The sequence below is a fragment of the Seriola lalandi genome, unplaced genomic scaffold (genome assembly GCF_002814215.2).
Source record: "Seriola lalandi dorsalis isolate HSWRI2012SDOR001 ecotype SW California unplaced genomic scaffold, Sedor1 jcf7180002054244, whole genome shotgun sequence".
NCBI classification, from domain to species: Eukaryota; Metazoa; Chordata; class Actinopteri; order Carangiformes; family Carangidae; genus Seriola; species Seriola lalandi.
The window spans coordinates 214,194-238,521 of record NW_019524797.1 but is presented as its reverse complement, the minus strand read 5'-3'; the positions used below and the strand labels follow the sequence as shown (position 1 = coordinate 238,521).

The following is a 24,328-nucleotide window of genomic DNA, read 5'->3' as shown; positions in this document are numbered from 1 at the left end:
AAAACACAGATATGCTATTGTGGAGACAAGTCAACACAAAACAGAACAACACTGAAAAAGGAAAAAGAAAGTTTTATTTTAGCCCAACGAGACTATGTTGAACATATTGTATTTAATACTAAAAAATAGATTAATAATAAATACAATGTCAACTGTGCTTTGGTAGCAACAGGACTCAAATTGAAATGGTTGACTCTGGTGTTTCAGTTTGTGTGTGTGCATGTGTGTTTTTACCTGTAGCGGGGGTGCTCTGCTGTGTCAGATGGGGATCTCTCAGGGATGGACAGAGAGGTGGTAGAGGACAGAGTGGTGGCGATTGAAGCTGTGGTGGCTTCTTCAAATGATGGAGGAGTACATGGAAGAAGATCTGGCCGCCCTGGAGGACACAGATATAGAGAGACAGAGAGAGAGAGAGAGAAACAAACAATTTTTCTTTTTCTTTAGTATTTCACATTTACTTTATGTCTTCTGAAGTGCTATTCTGCTTCTGTAGCCTTTTGTTTCCCATGGCAACAGCTACAATCCTGTTGTTGACCAAGGGCTGGAAAGATCAGTGATGTTGTTGTTTACAAAAGGAGACTGTAAATGACTGTCATGTCATGTGGACTGAAGCTGCACTTTGAACTGTAATGTAGTGACCTCCACAAAGACCAACAGCTAAGTTCTGGAAAAGAAGAACTTCTCTTTGACTGCCTGCAGTCAAAGTCAAACTCTGATCCCCCATAGTGACATAGTGATGGTACACTGATGCCCCATAGTGACAGCGGATGGTAAATTATGGATCTCTGAGTGGCGTCTGTTCTTATCTTCTGCAACTGTGTTACTTACCCTCATCCTCTAGTGTTGGGAAGCTGCGAGCTCCTCTCAGGTCGTAGATGTTCTCATCCCTCTCAGAGGGCAGCTGGCTGGCTGACCAGGCTGCACCAGGACCAGCGCACTTAGGCACCATCAATGACACTCGACCCTTCTTGGATGGAGATGACTTCAGAGCTGAGGGACAAAACACATGAACACTGTTGGGGATGGATAATATGTTGGATCTCATTCTGGGATATGTAGGAAATCACACATCATGTCTGTTTAAAGTCCTGTTGCAGGGAATTCTTTCCCTTTGCAAAAATCATTGTAAAGTGCTGCAAAAGAAAGCTGCACAAGGATCAAACTGATGCAGTTCTCTCACATGACATGAAGTAGCACCTAATAAGGCTGTAAGCTACTGTCTCTGATTTTGCTGTCTAAGCTTGGCAGTAAAAGAGAGAAAAGCCTGGCATCTGACATTTGCGTCTGTGGCTCTTCCCACACAGCTCTGTTTGACTATGTAAGGCAGTGTCTTGATGTAAATTTAACTCACAGGAACTCTTCTTGAACACCGTGTTGCTCATGAACTTGAAAAACCTATCTGCATAGAAGCCAGGCCGGTGGACTGATACAGTGTCCTGAGGAGAGACACAAAAAGACAGAGAGATTAATGAGACAAGTGGTGCATGGATAAAATGATCAAACCAGTGCTTACAGTAGATTAAACGACTACTAGTCCCTTCGTGTCCCATTTCAGTAATTCTTTTCTCTGGGTCAATCCATGAGACGGGACAACACATAAAAAAAGACAAATGATGGACAGACACAGTCACACGAGGCTACAGACACGTCTCTTCATTATTTATGTGGCAGCAGACGGAGATCACACTGCCAGCAGACTGACAAATGACACTTGGTGTTTGGTTTAGACTCCGACAGGAGAGGATTGTTGGAGGAGACAGACCCTACACAGTTATTGTTAGCTTTTTGAATCAGCACCACTGGAGTCCACTATGAGTAACATCTTTGAATGCATTCACGTAACCGAGCCAACTGTATGTATCACAGATAGAAGTGTGGAGTATCCACTATCATCATCAGCAGTGACGCACAGGCGGTTGCGTGTTCTCCCACACATACTGTATTTTGCGTACGAGTGTGTTACAGAGTAGGAGAGTGGCGTGAGTAAGCAGTGTGTGATAGAGTCAGGGGGGTGATATGGCTGATTCGGTCTTGAGATCAGATTGCTGATGATGTACAGAGAGTGGATGAAGAGACGTGAGGTGCTGAGGGATCTGGAGTTGATTGAGCAGAGAGACTAAGAGAACTCATCCCTAAGTGTCAATATATCTACAACAGTTAAATTTCTGGTCACTTTCAGTGTGTGATAGCTTGGAATAATTACTGAAAATAAATTGATATAATAAACAAGGTAGTCTCGTGTTTTCTATCACACTTCCCAGAAACTTTGTGGCTCTGATCGACGTCTCCAGTACAAGAAATTTTCTGCCACCATTTTGCTTTTTCGCTTTGATGGCTTTAGCTACATTTATTCAACAATGAGAGTCTCTTTCTGTTTTGTTGAGTAAATCAATCTCTCTTGAGTCAGTAAGTGATATACAGTACCCAAATTTCCACCGAGATCAGAGCTGGCAGCACACAACAAAAATGTTGTGTGTAGGCTGGTCAGAGCTGCCAGTCTTCATAGCACTTGTCTCGTTTTGTTTGTGGAAGTAAACCTATGTGTCTAAATTAACGGGGTCTTCATTTGTTGATATTAAAATGACCCATGTTTTATTTTGATGCCCACACACATTTCTAAATAGGGGTTTGTTTCGTGAACACTGTTAATTCAAATAAAACAGTAAAATTGTCCAATCTCCATGACAGCAGGAGAGTGTCCCACTAATTCCAGTTCACACAACACTGTGTGTCGCTCCCTGTTACTTCAATAAAGGCTGACTGACCATAAAGGTGATTTACAACGATCAAAGCTCAGTAATGGTTCATCTTTCTGACAATGACAGAAAACAATGAGGAGCAACTTATATGGAGTACACAGCAACATTAAAATATTTGCTCCATAAAAGACAACTGTGGCTGGTGATAGGCATATAATTAACATTTGAGTAATCCATAGCTCCGCCATAAGCTGGCTTCAAATAAGTTTAGATCCACAAACACAAACACAAGCACACAAACATTAATCTTTCTAAATAGACTTGCTCACTTGTGACTTCTACAATAACTATGTGAAGAAGAAGGGAGAGTGGAGCGAATGGAGCAGGGGCATGTTCACAGGTTTACAGGTTGAGGGGGAGTGAGATGGACAGATGAGGTAGGAGATGAGCTGAAAGAGATGAAAATTCACACGGACGGACGAGTTCTTCTCCAAACCAATAAATTTTCCCTGACATCAAGCTAATAAAAGTCCTCGTACACACAAAGATCCGAAAACAAATAAAGCTCGAGGCTACAGTTAATCATATCTGGTACAAGCTAAATGTAACTGTTGTTCCTCTGTGTACTGCCAGACATGTCGTGAATGATGTCTGAATAATATAATAATAAAAGATAAAATTATATTCTTCTGTTACCTGATTGGAAAAGAGTTCATATGTTTTGGCTGACCTTCTGTGTGCACAGTATAGTTCATGTTCCTGCATCTGACTGGCTGTCTCTATGCACAGAGCTATTAAAAACTCACCCCGTCATGAACCAAAGCTTTCCACGTGTGCTCCAGTTTCTTGATTAGCCTGCAGAAACAAAGAGAAGCACAGTTTAACAAATTGATGGTAAACATGTCTTATATATTAGGGTCATAGGCATATTGAATATAAGCAACATGCCTGTAGGCTGAGAACCTTAAATGTGCTGTATGATGTAATTACGTTGCTTCAGTGTACTGCTGCAATATGAAGGTATAGTATGTACGCAGAGAGATGTGGCCTCAAGCCTGTGTCATACTGTAGGATGTAAAGCTGAAGGAGTGACTACATGTAAATCACTGTGATGATCACCTGTAGGATTGCAGGATGTCGATGATTCCGATGTAGAGAAGAAGTCTCTCTCCCTTTCCATTGACAGCTGGGATACCGCCCATCCTAAAACGAGAAGGAGAATACAACGGCATTGTAAGGGTGTCATTCAGACAGCAAAAGAACAACAACGTTTTCAGCTGTGCTCTGTGACGTGAGAAGAGATCCTGTGAATCATTCGTTTATCTGTCCAAATCTGATCATCAAACCCTGACTTCAGACACTTGGGCAGGTTTTCACCAGATCTTGCACAAATCCTTAAGTAATAATTGCTAGTACCAAACTACATTATTAAACTCCTGCAGTACCAACTTGTATTTGGAAGCTATTGTTGTACAAAAACTAGATCCAGCAGGCAGATTAAGGCTTTTATTACAGGAAGTGTTCACTATTTTTGACCTCTTAAACTTTATTTGAATCACTAACTCAAGCCGAGTATCATCGACTTAATGGCACTCATTACACACTGAAGATCTATATAAATCCCGCACTCTTGAGAACTACATCTTTAGAGACCGGGATGTTATTATCCGCTCTGGTTCATTTTTCCTCCTCCACCTCCGACAGCTCAATGTCTTGTTAAGGGAACATCACATACAGAGTCCTGCAGAGCTCAATTCTTGATCCAATCCTTTTGTCACTGTAAGTATTCACCTTTGACCAAATAATCCATAATCCCATAACCACACGGAGTCCACCGCACTGCGAAGGTGCTGATACTCAGCTCTACTGTGTCTTCTAAACTGTGGACAGAAAATCTGATACAATTTGATTTGGATGTCTAAACTGAGATGTAGTTTTTTCTCAAGTCTGTCATCAACCTGCTTCAGGATCACCTTTTAAATCGTTTCTCAAATTTCCTTTTATAGGCCAGTTTTAATGCAGTAATTGACCTCATTTTGTGTTTTTTTTTTTATTTTTCACTTCTTAGATTAGAAGAGGCAAAATTTCTGAAAATTTTTTGAAAAAGTTCACCTACGTCAGTGAAAATTACAAGTTTACAGACTGAACAGGTTAAAATGTCTAAAATGATTTGCTTGTGAAATACTGTATGGAAGTTGCAGTTGTATGGAAAAGCAGTTGAATAAAGATTCATCATTATTAATTTATTTTCCACTGTGTTTATTATTATTAATATGTGCCAGCAGTGACATTTAGCACCGAACTGTGCTGCCAACATCCTCTTGTCTGTCTGGCTAAACTCACGTGTCATCAGTGTCGATAGACCCTCCGCAGGCTGCTCCTCCCTGGATGGACTCCATGGCTGTGGAGTACAGGGCCTTCTGCTGGGCCACGGGCCTCTTCTCATCGCTGCCGCCCTGGGAGCCCTCCATCTGCCTCTCCCTCTCCGCCTGGTCCATGTTGTGAACCCCGAGCAGAAGGCTGTAGTCCATGATCTTAAAGCTTTCCAGCACCTGAGCAAAGGACATATACAGACAGATGTAAGTGTGCAGTGATTGACAGACGTGCCGTATAAAAGAAAGCTTTTATCTAGAGTGCATAACAGTATCAGCACCAGAGGGAGTGAGAGCTGTAACACTGGAGATGTTAATGCCATACATAAGACACAGTGATGCACAAGCATGCACACATGAATAAATAATGTATAAGAGAGCACGCGTGTGAGCATACACCCCCTCCCAGCACACTCCCTATGAATGTAAATGTGGGGTGGTGATTTACGAGAGACAAGAACAGGCCTGCTACCACACCTGACACCTTGTTTAAACCTCATGCTCATAAAAAAGCTCAAATTTATAGTGAGGGATCCTGGAAATGCCGAAAACGATCATAAATAGTCTCTTTCTGTCCTCTGTTCTCCTTCCATATACTCCCATTCATGATCCTCTTTTGTTGATCAGGGCACCGTCAGTACCCTGATTTTTTTTTTTTTACTCTTCTCCATTTCCTCTTTACTCTACGTGTCTTTTATCTGTCTCTTTCCCTTTGGCACACTGCATTATGGCATCACTTTATCCTTCCTTCTACGCTCCTTTATCCTTCCTTCTACCCTCCCTCTAATCCTTCCCTCTAACCGTTACTGCCTGAGATCTACTCCCTCTATCTGGAGACTCTTGATCAGGGTGCTACATGGATCCTCCTTCAGAATCAGTGAACCATCCTCGCCATCTCCCCCTTCAGCTCATACTCTCTCCATCCTGCCATGTTTTTCTCACGCCTGTCGCAACAGAAAAATGTAAATGGACGTCTTTACGTAGCAGCTCTACTGTATTCTCTCCGTCTCCGCTTCATCTGTCTTACCAGGCAGTCTCTCTGTAGGGTCTTGACGAGCGCGTTGTAAGTGTCCTGGTCCAGCATCAGTCCGTCCTGCAAGTCTTGCATGAAGTCCAGGTCTTTGAAAGTGGGCCTGGCCTTCTCCCTCTCCTTCTTGGACGCTCGCCTCTTGTAGGTGGAGCCCTTCAGGTCGTATTTGAGGTGCATGCGAACTACGCGGGGAAGGACATTGTTCATCACCACCACGCGGATGTTTTTCCCGCCCGACTGGACACAGTACAGGCCAAAAAACTTGGGCAGCAAAGTGCGAGGGTTCTGATTCAAGTTCTGGAGAAAGGGGGCACAAGAAGAGAGGGAGAAAGCAGAAGATCTTTAAAAGGTCTCATAAATTGGTTTGAGCTGCTGTGCTCTGACAGGATCTTGAGGAAAGACCCAACACAAATCTCAGTTTATGTGGGGAAATGTCTATAATCATATTACAAGGCTGATCTTTTTTTATATATATGTCCCTGAGAGCAAGATGTGCCAAAGATATTGTTCTTGATGCTGTGCAGGATCCGAGAGGTTGAGATTTTGATACAAGTGTATGTGGAAAAATTGACATTTTTTTGCGTTCAACACAATAAGCAGGAACTCAAGAGACTCAAGAGACTCAAGAGACGAGAGGCGTCTTTCATTTCATAGGACCGTTAAGGAATAAAAAATACATGAGCAATGTGATAGGTGATACGTGTTGTGCAGACAGTTAATTTATTAACAATACTCGTTTCTCAGTGTACAAACACTTTGGCTACAGTTACACATGTGTCATCTGATCACACCAGAGTGCAGAGTGAACACAAATCAAGAGTTTTCTCACAGTGCTATGATACATGAAAGTGGACAGACTCAAACTGTGATTACAATGCCTAGTCTGGTTACCATCAAGCCACAGGGTTAGGATCCAGCCAGCATTAGGAAAAGGATGGAGGATTAAAATTGAGGAGTTAGTATATCCACCCTCTTTTCAACCCAATTTGAAATATCTGAGTTTTATTTCAGTGTCTTGTGATCTCATGGCCCCGCATATTTACAACACACATCACTCAAGTTCCTTATCCAGGGCGCATGTTGCAGTGTAAATATTCTTTTAGCTTGTTTGTTGTCATCCATAACGCTTCTCTAGATGCGATAACAAATTCAACTTAAACATGGACACATTTTTTTATGAACTTTAACGACTAACTTTTCCTATTTTTTTAAATGGTCCTGCCTTTACTCCATACAGGTCTCTCCCCTCCATCACCAATCTGTGCTGAATATTTCAGTAGTCAATCCACACAAATGAGGTTAGTCGGGCTGTGTGCTCAGTTAAAAACCTGCTTTGACCTTGGGACCTGTGCCAGCACAGACCCATTAGAGAGATGAGAGCAGAGAATGGGAGAGAGAGAGAGAGCAATGGATCATATAGTGATAACCCACAGCATGCGGGAGTACAACTACAAGAGGAGAAAGACACAGGAGCAGACAGAGATGAACGATGACTGTGGAAGTGTGGCTAAAAGACCCAGCACTCGTGAATGACCTTCAGCTGCAACACCATTATACAGGGAGAGAGAGAGAGAGAGAGAGAGAGAGAAAGAGAGAGAGACAGAGGGAGAGAGAGAAAGAGCATTCTCTGCCGTCAGCCACATACGACCCTTCTGTCAATGTTAAGAGGGCAGAGCAGTGACGAGCCAGCAACACAGACACGTGAGGGAGAAGAGAGAGAGGAGAGAGAGGAAAGGGGGATGGAGAACAAATATAAGCGTGAAAGGGAATCAGGGGAAAAAGTGGATTAAAACATGCGGCAGAGTGAGAGATAAAGGAAAATAAATTACACCAAGAGTGTCATAGCGGCAGGGAGAGTGATAAGACATTAAAACGTGAGAGGGAACGGAGAGACTAGCTTTATAATAGAAGAGCACATACACAGAAGGGAAAGAGTTGGTTACATCACTGTGATCTGTAAGCTGCCCAGAGCGAGACTCCTCAGCCAGCCAACTACCGTCAGCCAGTCAGCTGTGGAAGACATGTGGAGCTCCACCAATGACTGCCTGCATGGTATCTGTTGTCTGGTATCTGCATGTTGTCTGTTTTTCCAGTCACTTTATTTTGTTTATCCCGTCTCTACATTGCTGTTTCTGTGAGTCCGTGTTATTTGTGTCCATCTACGTTGTGTTTTTTGTGCTTTTCAGTCAGTCTTGTCTCCTTAGTCCACTTGCTCTGACCTTAGGCTACAGCCAGCCTTCATGAGCCTGAATCTCTCTACTCTCATTACACCGCTTTCTTAGACCAATCGCACCTGTGAAAATGCTTCAGAGCACAACCGCAACGATGGAAAAGGTCACCGAAAATGTGCTGAGCCTTTCGCATCCCTAAATGATTAAATGAATTCCTGCGATGGTCTTTGGCCACGGCTAGCGGCACATGAACAAACACGAGGCCGAGGACCGTGAACTCTGGAGGCTGGAGCAGTAGCATGGACATACATGGAGCTGTTGCAGGTTGACTTCATTCAGAACGAGCCTGCAGACTGGAGAGGAGGGAGAGGGATATTGTTGGTGCGAGCCATGCTCTGTTAGGTTTAAGTACAGTACATCCGGCCGGTCTCTTATGAAACCGCATGGCCTGAGGTTTCAGTCGGAGATGATAGAGCTGTTGATGTCACGCTGGGAGGAGAGAGAATTCTGGGTTCTTACATAAACCTGAGATCTAAAAAGTATGACTCAAAATAAGAACATAAGGAGAGGTTGGCATTTAAAATGTCTGAGAGTTGCATGTGTGCGGTGGCCTATTCAGACCGAGACACATGAACACACTGACAGGCTTCCCCACCTTTTGTACAGGATGTATGAATCTGTGTTCACTGTATGTGCATGTGCATTGACAACTGAATAGTATCAAGACATTGCTCTGTTGCTCTTATTGCTCTGCATGAGAATAATATTGGTATGCATGAGCAATACATATTAACCATATATTACTCTGCATGCATCATGCCTACCATGAGAGAAAAAAGGGGAAGATTACTGGACCTGAGTAAGTAAGAGTTAAGGCTTCGCATTTTGTTTTCATCGAACTTTGACATAAAGCTGGATTTTTTTCATTTAAAAATAATTTTTTTCAAATAATTCGCTTTAGATATACTGTCAAAGAACATCTTGTTTACATTCCTATTCATACCCTTTAACTGCGCGCACACTCACACACAGTCCTTGCTTACCATGTAGTATCCAGGAAGCAGCTTCTGTAAAAACTCAGCCTCCTTGTGCATCACAGTCTTGATGATGAACTCGTCGTCCTTTGTGAGATAGAAGACTGAACCACTTGCTCCAGGATTGGACAGCTCGATCAGGGGTTCATTACACAGAGAGTACTGCAGGTACACAGAAACACAGATTAAGTGATTTTAGAAAATTTGAAAAACCTTAAATGGAGTGATTAAGTGGTATTAAGCAAAACTGCACTCACACTTAATCCAAATGAAATTACAGTTGTTATATATATATAGTTGTTTAATATATATTAGTTAGTGTTTGTGGAAATTTGCTCCACATAAAGCGATCTGGTTTGATGTCACATGCCAAAGCTGTTCCCCTGGGCAGGCACACCTCTCTGTCCCTTGCATTGTCTTGTTATTTAAGGAACATGGAACAATTAACAACTTTTCCTGTCTTTTCCAGGAAACCCGTCTGTGCTATTCTGAACCATCTAAATCTAATTTCATGGAAAAAGAACAGCTGAAAAAAGAGGCAAGGATAGAAGATAGCAAAAGCAGCAAATTCATGGAAAGACAGAGTGGACAGGAAACAGAACTCTGATGTTTTTGATGATTATATACTAGACTTGTTTGTTAATACACACATCAGTTTCCTTCTGATGTGATAGGTACTCAGCCTATTCTCTCCATTTCTCTCCGCTGCTTAAAAGCAAGTAATGACAGACATTTTTGAAAGAGGTGAAGCTTCCTCCGCCTCCCTTTCGCTAATGGCTCACTTTTCACATTTCATTTCATATATTTTTACCACATCAAAAACAACTGAACACGTGATAGCTGGAAAATTAGCTGGCTGACTGGAAACGGTCACATGCATACTGTGGCATGTACAAGTCAAGTTGGATGTTCTCATCATCTTCCCACCGAGAGGCCTAATTTAACAGGTAGGAAAGTCTTTTTGAGGATCTAATTCAACCACCTTAAAGGTGATGAAGTTGTGTTGGGAAATGTAAGTGATGAATATGTTCACGATGAAAACTTTATCTGTTAGCAGCAAAGTCATGTGGTAGCCCACTGAAACAAAAAGGACTACTAAAAAGATATTAAGCCAATGGAGTGTGTGCAACTACAGCTATATGCTAAACACTACAAAGTAATCATGACTAACACTGTGAAGATCAGAATCATGTGATCAACATGAGCATTATGCATTCTTTAACTTCCCATATAAATACATCATTAAATCAGCTGTCTGTGAACATCAGCCCCAACCTGGTTACAGCATCGTTATCAGTCTTCCACACTTAAGTCAGACTTAGCTGACTGACATGAGGCTGACTGTTTTTATACAATTCACACATGTATTTAATACATGTATAGTTTCAGGTTTGTCTCTTATTCTTGTGCTGTTTATGTAATAGCTCTTTAGTCTTATTACTCTGTCTGCTTGGCAGTCATGTTTAAGGACTTTGTGTTTCTTACTCAAAACCCTGGTTACACCCAAAACAACGTACATGCCAAACGTGTTAGACATAAATGAATGAATGAGCACACGGCGCCCAGCTTTTAAAGACACTCCTCCCAAACACCTCATTAAGACCTCTACGGAAAACTAATCCGTTATGGAAACGTGTGGAGAAACTCCAGGAATGTTGGCTACTCTACTACTATGAATGTAATATGATACTTAATGGGTGACATTAGGACATTACTTGAAAATGTTCTGCCTCCACAAGAGGTCTAGATTTAGGATCAGGTAATGAGCAGCAACCATGTATCTGGAAGAGAGTCACATCACAGGAACCTGAGTGCTCTGATTAACAACACTATCTATTGATCAGACCAATTAGATTCAATCAGAGCACCCTGTCCCTCTGAGGGTGTGAAAATCTAATGTTAGCACACGCTGGTAAACAGTAAATCAGTGAGTAAGTGCAAATGGATCAAGATAAAGAAAGACAGAGGAAAGAACTAGATCTTAATTTCTCATCAACTAAGAAAATGAGTCAGGTGCAAAATCGATGACAGCACACTTGTATGGACGAGCAGGAAGAGTGTGTATCCATGTGTCAGTAACAATACATTATAGACAAATGCACATGGAACATGCATAAACAGTGACTAAGCAGAGTATGTACAATCTGCTAGACTGCTCAGAGCAGAGCGGTGAATCACACAAACCTCCAGGTCCTCCACACTGATGCGGAGAGACAAGCTGCAGACCTTCCTTCCTTCTCCTAAGTCATCCTCTCTCCTCCACTCTGCGCTCTCTTGTGCTATCTCATGGTTTCTCACAGCTCTCTCCTAACATCCCACCTGTCTTCCACACGTGTCGAAGTTACCCTTAGTTATATTTTCTTTTCTTTTGCTGCCCTTTACATTTTCAGTGTTTACACTTTCTTATCCGTTGTCACTTGCTGATCTACTTACATCACTAATAGTTGCTCTCTGATTGTTTTGAGTGGATACAATCTTATATTTTCATAATATAGTTCTAATCTCAACATTTCCTGGAGACAGGAATGTGTAGCATCCATGGGGTAAGAATTCACATTAATTCATACCGGTTTGAGATGGGAATTGATATGATTTTATTGATACCAATAAAATGATTTTCGGTTCGATTCTTTATGTGAGTCTGAAAAACTTATGACCTATGAAAAATCAGCTAAGCCCGCCTGCATGGCGATAATCTCATTGGAACATGAGATATACGAGTGGCACTCGTGTGTAGAGTGTCAAATACATGGTGATCCTGAAATTTAAGCCCATGATATGTAGAAAGATGTGTCAGCATATTGCTGATGTTTCCACCGTTACTTGTAAATAATCATTTTACAGACACCACAAGCAGCACTGTCATCAGTCTTCATGAAATTAAGCCACACGTTAAACCGTTTCTTCCTCTCCAACATGATTCATTCTTGTTGCAAGTTTCCAGCAGCTCAGATGCATGAGATCGATGTCACTGCTTTGCATTGAGCAACTGAAAATGCTGAACAACATGCTGGCATTGATAAAGAATTGATAAGCTCGAGGGCATACGATTCCAATCTTTGGGACAATTTGCATCCAGTTCTTAACTGGAACTGGTTCTCGATCCCATCCCTAACACTGACACAACAATGAGCAAACAACAGATTAAATCTTACCAGGTAATCATCTGGCCTGATGCCAAACAGTTCTCTGAAGTAGCGGAAGGCCACAGGAGCGTATGTTTTGAAGCGGAAGTCGGGGAAATGGTGGGCTGGAGTGAGGTTGCTGCCTTCACTAGAGACAGAAATCAAATTCAGATTTCTCTCCAGAAAACATGTCAACAACAAAAAAAATCCACTCCTGCAACATTCATTAATACTGTATTATCCATCTGTGCACTGGAAATACACTGCTGTAGTATGTTTTGTATGTGTGTTTGTGCAGCTGAGACCTGGGGAAAAAGATGCTCTCCACCACGTAGAAGTCCTGCATCAACACGTCCCTCTCAGGCTTGGAGCTCAGGTTGCCCACTGTATAACCGATGCCCAGCTGAATGGCACCTTTCAAGGCTGAAGATGTGGTCTGTGGGTGACAGAGGCAGAAGTGTTGTGAGTGAGATACTTGTCAATTCTGAGTCCTATTCTGAGGTAGAGCAGATCACTTTAGAGAAATAAAACACACTTCACAATCCTATACAGAGTGAAAAGAAAAGTTATTGTCGATTGGCATCAAAAATGTCTCTGATTTTTCTCTCAGGTTCTTTTTATGGGGAAAATAAGAAAAGAATTTGTTTTCAACCAGAAAACATGCTGCTATGTGTCGTCTGTGTTACCTTCTTGTAAGTAGTCTCTCCTGATGCATCCACTCCTCTGTGACCAATCTTCTTTCCCTGACCAGGCTGGCCTGAGGAGGAGGGCATCTGATGACAAGAGAGAGAGAGAGAGAGAGAGAGAGAGAGAGAGAGAGAGAAAGAGAGAGATTTGTGTTATGGGGACAGGAGGATTTGCACCTGTTCATTAAAATTGATTATTTAAATATCAAAAAAGGGGATTGACACAGTATTAACGCATGAGAGCAATTTTAAAGCTTTGATGTTTTTCAATGAGCAGCCCAGGTGCTCCTTTTGAAGCAAAATGCAAACTTTGGTTCTAAGCATCTTTATTTAGTGAAACTTTATTCTCTGAATCAATCAAACCCAGACTGTGCATAGAATGAGAATTTAATCTGCTTTAAAAAAAAAAAACTGTTTCAATGATAGACACTGCAATGAAATGTTTTCAAAGCTTGACATCTCATGTACATATTGCTGAAGCTAAGTAATGTTCATTGAGCTTTTTCGTTTACGCTGGCAAGTAGAATCAAAACTAAAATTCAAAAAATTGTCGTATTCTTCTAAATGTTTGCTTTAGCGTACAGTACTGTGGTGAAGTGTTAGATGGATGGGACTTATCAAATTAGGAGGATTAAGATAATGTGAGCCAAGCTGTCCAGCACAGACAAGAATACTTTAAGTGACATATAAATATTTTGTTAAATTAAACTCTCTGGTACTGGTATAGTGACATTTGTGGCAGTCTTCATGCAACAAGCGTGGTTTTCATTAGTGTCTGGCTAAAATCAAAGAACTAGTAGATATTGATGTGGTCGATCAAACATGAACTAAAGAGAGAATAATAACAAAGCAGAGGATAACGGGGACGGATGGCAGCTCACCTCTGTGATGAAGGCTTTCTTAGCAGCAGCATCTGAGGGGGAAAGAGAGAGAGAGAGAGAGAGAGAGAGAGAGAGAGAGAGAGAGAGCCTACAGTGTTAGTCGTGAGGCTCCATTACTCAGCATCATTAGTTCTTTCTGTGACAAGGATGAATCCCAAAGGGTGGATGCAGCAGTCCAACATTATGTAATAACAGTGTCAAACACAAGTATGGAGCTGTCAGCTAGAGGAACCACAGGAAACAGTAACATCAGCCACAAGGGCACAGAGTCCTATTCTAACATGCACACATGTATTGTGGTATGGCAATGTCAGTTTGTTGGTCCATCATTCAGGTCCAGACTGAAATATCTCAACATGTATTTGATGGGTTGTCATGAAATTCTGTACAGACAATTATGGTCCCGCGAGGATGGATCCAATGACTTTGGTGATCCCCTCACTTTTCCCCTAGCAACACTGACAGGTTGATGTTTGTGGCTTTTAATGAAATATCTCAACAACTACTGGATGGATTGCCAAGACATTTGGGCCACTCATTCCTGGTCCCCTCAGGTCATCAGGTCTGTATCTGACTTTGTCCAATACTGTGGTTTATGACCAAACAGAAACCAAAAATAAAGAGATAAACAATATCCACTTGTAGCCAACAGTACAATCCAATCCCCCAGTCACATTTTAGGTTAAATGTAAAGGGTTAGACATACAAAACATAAACACACATACAAAAACATGCATACATCTTTACTGAAAAAAGCCCAAGCCTTTTTACTGAAGTTGGTCACAGGGGCCCTCGTTTTGCATCTAAACTAACATGGAAAGAGCAGCTCTGCAAAGTCTCAATGTCCTGTGAGTTTATTGAAGTTAAAGTGACCGTTAAGTACATGCTAACACTGTAACATTACAAGGCTAATATTATAAAGGCTGACATGTGTTACACAACACAAAAATGCAAACTGTACACATTACACATGGCGTCTAACAAATCTCAGAAGTACAACAAAAGGTACACTATGTTGTGATAATTACCAGCCGCAACAGTGAGGCTGGTATTCTTTTGTGTGTGTGTGTGTGTGTGTGTGTGTGTACACTGATAGTTTCTTTTATCTAATAACAGGATGTAGGCAGTAGAGAAATGTAATCAGAAATGTTTTCGCCTGAAAAGGCCTGAAATAGATGCCTGATTATACACGTATGACACTCAGCATAATAATGCAGAGAAGACTAAGGAGGGCAGGAAAAAGAGAACAAAAGATGAGCAAATGAATAAAGAAAGGGGAAAGAGAAAATAAGGGGATGAGAGATAGATTCAGACAGCACAACAGTCAGACTGATTAATTCCCTCTCTGTTATCACTGTAACCAATATCACACTCAGGCGCACAGATGGTGGAATTTATCAAGAAACTGTGAATATGTTTACAACAGCAACTGCACAGTCTGACTGTAGTGAATAAATAAATGAGGGTAAAATCAGTGATGACATATTTCTAATTTTATGTATTATATAAATATAATCACTTTCCATTTTTCTTTCACTTCTAGATTTTCTGGCTGTTTTAACAGCTTTATTATTATTAATGACATGACAATTATTTTTGATGGACTAGATCTGCTTTTTAGGTCACCGATATAGATGCATTAGATTTGAAAGTACATACTTTTTTCTTTTTTTCTTTACAGCAGACAAGCCCTGACAGTGTGACAGTGATCCAGCATGAAGAACACCAAGACCTTGAAACTGAAGCAGCTACGTGGAATTCAGCCATTATTAGTTTTATTATTTACTCCTGTGCTTTTCCTACTGTGACATATCAAAATATCCTTCGTGAAAAACACATATCCTCTTTTAGAAGTAAAGAGAAAATCTAAGCAGGTGTGGCTGGGTGAAGAAGACTTTCATTACATAGCAGCAGCAGGAATAAAAGGGAGAATGCTGTATGTTCAGTTAAAGACATTTTGTTGTGAAAAATAATGATTGTTCTGCTTGTAAAAGTACACCACAAAAATGAATAGCAGACATTTTGATTGGTCCCATCAGGAAACGCATAGGTGGAAATAATAATATTAAGTGTTATTAATTCCACCTATGTCCCAATACAGTATTCCAGTGAACCAGGAAACACGTTAAGTGGAATACAGCCATTACATGAATTCCACCTGTGTCTTTCCGACTGTGACATTTCAAAATGTCTCCCATGAAAAAGGTCTTGTGTTAAACACCACTATCAACCTTTTTCACAGCAGACGTGTCACAGGAGGAAAAGCACAGGTGAACCTAATAACATTAATGCTAGTGAGCCCGCATACACAATACCAGGAAATGTTCATCTTAATAGTTACATATGTTTTTTTGTCATATATTTTTCTGCAATGTCACGTCAAAATCTTTGCTGTGAAAAAGGTCTTTTGCTCTATTTGCCACTGCTTTGTGCCTTTAAACAAGACATTTTGACAAATGCATTTAAGTGACCAATAAGGCTGAATAAATAAGTAACTAATCAATAAATGAATAAATCTATTTAATTTTTTATTTGAATGACCCAATACAAATTCTTACAATTTCAGTAAAAATTTTCTCAGTAAATATGTACATCTGTGCTTAATGTTATGTGCATGGTCACTTGTTGTAAGTGGTTCAGTTAGGGCTGCATGTTGTGTAAAATATCTATATTGTGGCAACTGAGTTATTACAACCTGCACAAAAAGGTTATTTTAAGTCATAATATAATGTAGATGATTGGTGGCTATACTGGCCACCTTGAGTCACGACAGTCTTGTAAATTGCAATGTGAATAATTACAGTCTATACAGACCTGCCACTATTTACGTGACTGACATAGCAAATCCAGAAATCGTATCTATAAGAGGGACAGACTGAAAAAAACAACTGCACACTGATCTGAATTCTCAGTTTGTGTTTGTTGAAGAGATATTATCTCTGGCTATGAGATGTGGAGTCCACAAAAGTCAACAGTGCTTAAGATTCCACTTTATTCATTCTGTCCCTGAATCGAAATCGAATTGAATTGAGAGAGCAGTGCTGATATTTTTTGCCTTGTGAACAATTCAGGACAAATAAGGATGACAGATGATAAAATATCACTTTCTGGTTATATCTTCAGAAGCCCCAACTATAACCAGTACATAACCAGTGTGTCCCTCACCAGCTGAGACACCAACAGCCTATATACCAACCTATATACCATAACCAAGTATCACTGAAGAGTGGGATAGCATCTTCACAGCTTGACTCTGTGTTTTCAGCTGAATTGATAGTCAGCCTCTCTAGTCTCTGTCTCTGCCTGCCTCTCGTGGACGCCCATGTGACTGAGCCACAGAATAGCCTGTTTGCCACCCCTCCTCCTGCTGTGTCTCTCTTTCTCTCTCCCTCTGTCACACACACACACACACACACACACACACATTCACACTGGGATGAGCAAGCCTAAGCGTGCCAATGCAATCCCGGCAACGCTCCCTCCGAGCTGAAACATCCAGGAAATAAAATTTGAGAAAAAAAAGTGATGAATGACTGTTTGCAATGCAGATAATTAAAGAGGACGCTCAGATGCTTTTATGTTACTATGTAGGTCCAAGGGTGAAAATGCATGTGATTGGCTGGCAAAGTGTGGTTCTTTAAAGTGTCTTCTGTCATTTCCTAATTCCTATTACCTATGTGTAATATGCATGCACTTGTGCGTGTGTGTGTGTGAAAGAGTGTATGACATGTTTCTCACTGTAGCCGCATCTCTTCCATTCTGCACCTGTTACCCCCCCACCACCACCAGTACCATGGATTGCTGATTGTTACACCCCTATATTCATCTATTCCTGTCCTCACCAACATAGTAGTACACCCAGACAGGAACACCATTTATGAATAAATTAAACTATGGCAGGACAGAGATGGCTCTGGGAAGAGGGGAGATGAAGAGCCATGCAGAACTACATTTAAATTGTAGCTGTTTAATTCATGAGAATGCTTGACTGGAATGTAATTACATTACGATTACAAGAAGTCAATGAGAGTGCAAATGACAAAACCATGATGCCCTGCAGCTATTCCTATAATCCTATAACACTCGAGTGATAACAGAAACTTAGAGACTTAAGATGATGAGGGTATAGCACAGTGAACAGAGGAAATCCAAAGACAGAAGTTAAGATAGGGGCATGATGGGATAGAAATACAGAGAATATCCTGAGGCACTGCATGCCAAAAAAAGGCCAGTACATTTGTGAACCAAACTCAACCCATGAGTATTATTATATTAAGGGAAATAAAGGCATTATAGCTGCTAGAATCTAAATAAAACAGGACATTAAAGCAGTATATTAAATAATTATATATATAATGTTTTCACCATATCTCATGATGATTTTTCTGTAAAAAACTGAAATCTATTTGCAGAAATATACCTCAAGAGGTACAGGAGTCTTCTGTGATAACATGTTATCAGTGTTAACATTCCTCCATTTACCTTTAACAAGCACCCAAGTAATTTCACCCTTCTCAATGATAAGAGGCTGCGGAATGAGGACATGAGCAAAAACAGGTCCTACTCCACCATTATGCCGCAGCAGCAGTCTGTAGGGTTCTTCTGGGAATGGAACAACAAATAGACACATCCAAATAAATAGCCTCTGGCTCACACTGTTGCCTAGCCATACTGCTATGTGATGGTTTAATGGCCCACTCTTACAATTCTTAACGGAGAGGTCCATTACTGGCTAGTGATAGCCACAGGAGGCGAATCGAGACACTGACTTATTTATGTAATTTCCACACACAAACCTGATGCACGAATATGATCACATGTTGAACCCATGTTTGACCCTTTTTAATATGAGGAATCTGTCACACTTTTAATCCCTGGTTGTTGCCAGTTCACAAAAGACTATTCATACATGCTGCTGCCAGACCATAGAATTATAACAGACCTTGTATATTTGCTTAAAGAGCTTCATCCGTGCATTAAAAAGGACACCACAATGTTAACACTTGAGGTTCAAAATGTAGGGGATTCATGCACGTGATTTTGGAACACTAAACACAAAATCCAGACGGCAGGTGCAAAACAGAACTGGCCTGTTGTAATAAAAATGTTTTATGGGCCGGGAAAATGAAGGATACATAATAGGCACTAGTGGATACATCTACATACTTTGATAGCATTTCCTACTGATTCAACAGAGAAACAGAACTGAAAACAGCGTCAGTCGGTTTCAGCCCTTTATCTGTTTGCGTCTGTCCTACTCTCTGTGCTCACATATCCAGTTTTTAATGCAGCCAAATTCCCAGTAAAGCTGTTCTCATTTACATGTTCTTCTGTTTCTGTTTCAGATAATTGAACAAGTATGAAATAGTGACTCTCTAATAGCTGGTTGGTACTTGAGCCCTTAAATAATAGTCAGTATTGATGCCAGTACCAATCACATGTATCATATCAGCACATTATTCTGGGTTTACTCTACCTATATGCCCTAAAGAAAGTTAGCACATAGCTGAGCAGATCACTGAATATCACCATTGCAAATTTAAAACATACACAAACTACAATAGCACTTTCACTCATCTGCATGTAAACTCAGTGTTTCCATAAAGATTTGTCACAATCCAGTTCATTCAAACACTTAAATGTGATAAATCCTCAATGCACACAGCCCATGTAGATATGAAACACTTTGTATTAACACCTGTGCTTCTACAAGATCCTCAGTACACAGCATTATATGAAATAAGGTGACTGTAATACTAAAAGAGTCATATGAAAAGACACATGACACAAACAAAGTTCATTCTTGTTCAAACTTGCTTTACGATGTGCAGGATAGTGCAGATCCCAAGATGTCTACTCCTGAAAAAACATATGATGACTAGTCGACTCAGGGTAGGATATTCTACTTGTCTTGAGAACTACTGAGACACTGAGATGTTGAAATAACCAGTACTACTTTCCGTGTCCTGGACTCTGTATACACAGTAAATATATAAGAGATATCTGCTCTGGCCTCCATGTTCATATTGTCTCAAACACACACACACACACACACACTTTTTCTCCCTCTTGTTTCCATGGTGCCCCGATTGAGGTCAACCAACATTTTTGTGAGTAAGGCACGTGTGCCTGGAATCAGCAGACAGATGCTGCCTTCCACATGTCCTCTCACGCTGCTGTTAAATAGGGCATTAGCACAGCCACAAAGCAACATATGACACAATGTACAAATGCACACACATGCAGACCGCTACCATTAGCCCACTCATTATTTTAAGCGAACACGCAAGAACATATGACATGTCAACAAAAATAATTCCATTGACATAATTTATTACGTTATACAATCAACTTTTGGACACGGTAGTTAGAATTCTCCAAAATTAAATCTTTGGTTTTTGTTTTTATACTACAAAGCGGTATCTTGCTGGGAGCGACTGGTGGTGATGGTCACTTGCCGATAACACAAATCTTGCAGCTATTGTTGCATTTACAAGACAAGAGGTTATAATCCTCTGAGCAGTGCTACTTCATCAGGGCAGTCTGGACACCACAGTGCCTGTGTATCAGAAAGTGACAAGACGGTCTGGCTGGGCAGGGGTTAACTGGTTAACGTGCTAACCTCAGTAGATGAAGTTCTTTCCACCACTGGAGACAGCTCTTGGCGAGTTAAGGACTTGAATTTGCAACGTTTCTTCAAGACTAAATAAACAGCTGTTAATGCTAACATTGGCTATGTAGCAATGGCAAAAATAAAAAATAAAAATTGTGTGTGTCACTTAACTGTTAACATCGTTTACTGTAGGCAGCATTGACGTACTGACTGCGATGTCGGACCCATATAGGATCAATACTGGGACTCCCCGAGGACAAGCTAAGTAAGAGGCCGTCTCTGAGATGATTGCTTGTTGTCTCTGCAGAGGCTAAGTGATGGTCGATTGGGTGTTAACTTTTCAGGCCACAACAAAGCAGCGTTTGATTATTGTGTCAAAGTGTGCCTGACCTGATCCACAGAAAGCCAAAATCCATAACACTGTCAAATTCTAAAAGCCTACTCAGTACAAAGTGGAGTAAAATACAGTCAGCTCTTATTTCAGTATTTTGCCCAGTGAAAAATGCTGTTGGATTGTAATATTATCTCTGGCAACAGTGTGAGTATTAGAGGAGAGAGTCATTTGTTTGTTCTCTCATGTTCAGGATGCTACAGAAGTTCAGACAGGCAGAGCCGCCTCGAGGACCTCCCTCTTTTCTAATATTTATTTTAATTTTTTTTTATGTTAATTTATGGTCAACCTTAGCCTAATTCACTCCACTCAGTTATGCAACAGTGATGGTTGGTGTTCAGACTGAGGGAAGGCAAACTGGTCCTAAATCAGTGTCATCAGGCCATTCCACCCCTGAGCCCTTGATCTCGGAAGCCAGCGGGCTGTGTACTTTTCCATGACCGCACCAGTGAGCCAGTGTGGTCCTCATCCTCTGTCTCTGGCCTCGGTCCAGAACGGAAAAGTGGAGGCAGTAAAAAGTCCTAATAGAGTATGTTTGGCTTTGCACTAGTGTTGCAGGTCTTATCACGTCTTTAATAATTTTCAGCACACAATGATTGCTTGGTAGACACATATAATGCTCTCCAGGTTTCTGATAACTCTCTGTTGTCTGTGCAGAGGGAGTTGAAGAAGAACCCACTTAGTTTTGTTGTTGCCTTTTACCATTGTCTGCAGGTCAATAATTGTATGTTTATATTGTTTAATTACATAAATACCACTTTCATATCTGTATACTAAATATGAAGCTAGAGCCAGAAGATGATTAGCTAAGCTTAACATAAAGACTGAAAGCAGGGGGAAACAGTCTGGCTCTGTGTGAAGTAACCAAATTCATCTACCACCGTCTTTTTATGTACAGACTAAACAATTAAATTTTCAGTATTATTTTATTTTTATTAAATGATTTTGATGTTCTCATTTAACTCTCAGCAAGAAAACAAAGTCTATTTCCCGAAAACTGTTCCTTTAAAATCAGATTTTTTATTTTTATGACCATGTCTATTGTTACCTTTGTCAAAGATACACATGTGCAGAAGGCAGACAGTGATCAGAAACACGGATAAGTGTTTGCATGTCACTGTATCCTGGTTTCTATCAGAGTAATCCAGCCCAGCCCAACCAGCAAACAAGCTTGTCTGTGTTTCTGTAACTAGGACATGATGTTACCATGCACAATCACATTAACAGGAAAATCTAAAATCCTGGTAGTAATGTGCGTGTAAACATAGTCAGTGTTTCCTTCTACTGGTGTGCAGGTGTAGATATCTGTGTGCGCATCTGACTATATCAATGATTCTTCTCAGCTGACCATCAGTGCAGAGTTACTTGGATGGCGACAGTTATAATTAAGGAGTCATCAACTTCCTAATGCTAAGCTTTTCAAAGAGGCTTAAACGTTCCTCGCAATTACGGCACTCTGGCAGAATAATATCCTTACGGCTTATCCTTACTTCTTCTGCATGTAAACACACACAGAGGCAGCCACAGGCAGAGGAAAACACATGATCAGCAATGCCAGCTACTTACAGACTACAGTAGGAAGTATGGTTGAACCCAGCTCTAAATACACTAACACGACTTAAACCGGCATGGTGGCATGGCACACAAGCTTCTCCCTTAAACACATTTCCCTGCAGCATTCCTCTGATTTACTGAACAAAGCGGTGTGCACAGAGGGGGAAAGCCACTCCGTCCTCTGCTGTCAGTGCATATCATACACTTTGTATAATACAGTGAATGTGTGGAGGGAGCAGGGGGCTGGAGATGACAGCGTTTCACTGTGCCAAATCCTCCATTATGATCAATAGCATCAGGGAAGCAAGCAGGCTTAATAAAAAGCTTCCTGCCCTCATCTGGTTCAGAAAAACCTCCCTTTAAGACATTTAGCCTGGAACTAGATGATGAATAATGGACCGACTGTCTACAGGCAAACAGCTGCTGGGTCCAAATATAAGAACATTTATTTACTAAGAGTACATTTTTCACTGTTTCAGAAGAAGAAACACAACAGACACACACTTTCCCATTGCTCCAGTTGGCCTCGCTTGAGTCTGGTTCACCCAGACAAGAAGCTGGATCTTCTGCAGGTCTCACAGACAGACAGCAGTCTAAATGCAAAGCCAGCCAAGTCATGGTCACTATTGCATTACTATTCCTAATCCCAATCCCACTAGGCTACTAGACTAACTGTCTGGATTATCAGGATAAGATGGCGCCAACACAAGGACAGGTGGAAGTCAAGTGACCGTCTGTCTGTTTTTCTGGTTTGCTGGCTGCCTGTAACATACTGTGTCTGCTGTGTTTCAGCGTTAGGGCAATGCAACTGTTTTAAAAAATAATCTGTTTTAAGTAGACACTCACTGATGATTGCAGGAGTGTCTCGCATTATCTGAACAGTCATGTTTTCCACATTTCTCTGCTGATGAAAGGTTCACAAAAGAAATCTTATCAAAATGCAAACATCAATAAAATGCCACACCTGCCAGTACTCTGCATCTTCCGCCTGCCTTCACCATCCATTTATTTAACATTCAGACTGACAATGAGAAGTAGCTGAAATGACTGGTTTGGAAAATACTGAAAGTAGCTAATGACACCAATCTAAATCTGACTAATGGAACAGGTGGATATGAAAGTATATTTTTTCCTTGGAGAGGCCTGAAAGCTCAGCAGACATTAAAATGGAGATTGAAAGTGAGGAGGTGCACAGAGAATTGTATTTACTGAGCAAGAGTCTAGCTGCTCAGCCAAGTTCTGACAGAATATTATGAACACCATAGTGATAGTAGTTTGTATTGACACACACCACAGGGAGACATGCACCTCCACAAGTCAAGAAAACAGCAAATCCTCACTGTCAGGGATGCAGACATCTGTGTGTGTTTATGGGAATGTATGACGTGTGGACTGAGCAACACACAAGAGAGGAGTTGCAGTAATTATTCACAGTTTCAGTTAAAATTTTCTCCTGGACACTATAGCTAATGGGAATGTTGTATTAATAACATTAGATTGATATTTCAAGAGTGTGCGTGTCTGTTCCCTCTGGGAGGTTTTTCTGCTCCTGGAGAGACTGGCAGGGTTGAGTAGCAGCACCCTGTTCTCTGGACAAAGCTAAAAACAGCTCAGTCCTCCTGGCAAAATGACACACACACACACACACACACACACACACACACACACACCACACACACACACACACACACACACACACACTGTGTGCTCAAACTCTTATGCAATTTCAGTATGTTTTTCATTACTTAGCTCCCAGATCAGGACTGAGCTTA

The 24,328-nt window shown here is 41.0% G+C and overlaps 1 protein-coding gene across 3 annotated transcripts in view; it reads right to left on the bottom strand.

Annotated features, from left to right (window-relative positions):
- pip5k1ca (phosphatidylinositol-4-phosphate 5-kinase, type I, gamma a) overlaps window positions 1-24,328 on the bottom strand; it is a 46,822-nt gene that overhangs the window by 12,410 nt on the left and 10,084 nt on the right. For all 3 annotated transcript variants that reach the window (XM_087173498.1, XM_023404462.2, XM_023404464.2), the window contains exons 2-13: window positions 13,999-14,030; window positions 13,118-13,204; window positions 12,737-12,867; window positions 12,462-12,579; window positions 9,316-9,468; window positions 6,099-6,398; window positions 5,043-5,251; window positions 3,819-3,902; window positions 3,506-3,554; window positions 1,352-1,436; window positions 829-990; window positions 235-376 (exon numbers count right to left, since the gene is read on the bottom strand). In XM_087173498.1, the coding sequence (XP_087029624.1) occupies window positions 235-376; window positions 829-990; window positions 1,352-1,436; window positions 3,506-3,554; window positions 3,819-3,902; window positions 5,043-5,251; window positions 6,099-6,398; window positions 9,316-9,468; window positions 12,462-12,579; window positions 12,737-12,867; window positions 13,118-13,204; window positions 13,999-14,030 (1,552 nt within the window). The remainder of the gene's footprint in view (window positions 1-234; window positions 377-828; window positions 991-1,351; window positions 1,437-3,505; window positions 3,555-3,818; window positions 3,903-5,042; window positions 5,252-6,098; window positions 6,399-9,315; window positions 9,469-12,461; window positions 12,580-12,736; window positions 12,868-13,117; window positions 13,205-13,998; window positions 14,031-24,328) is intronic.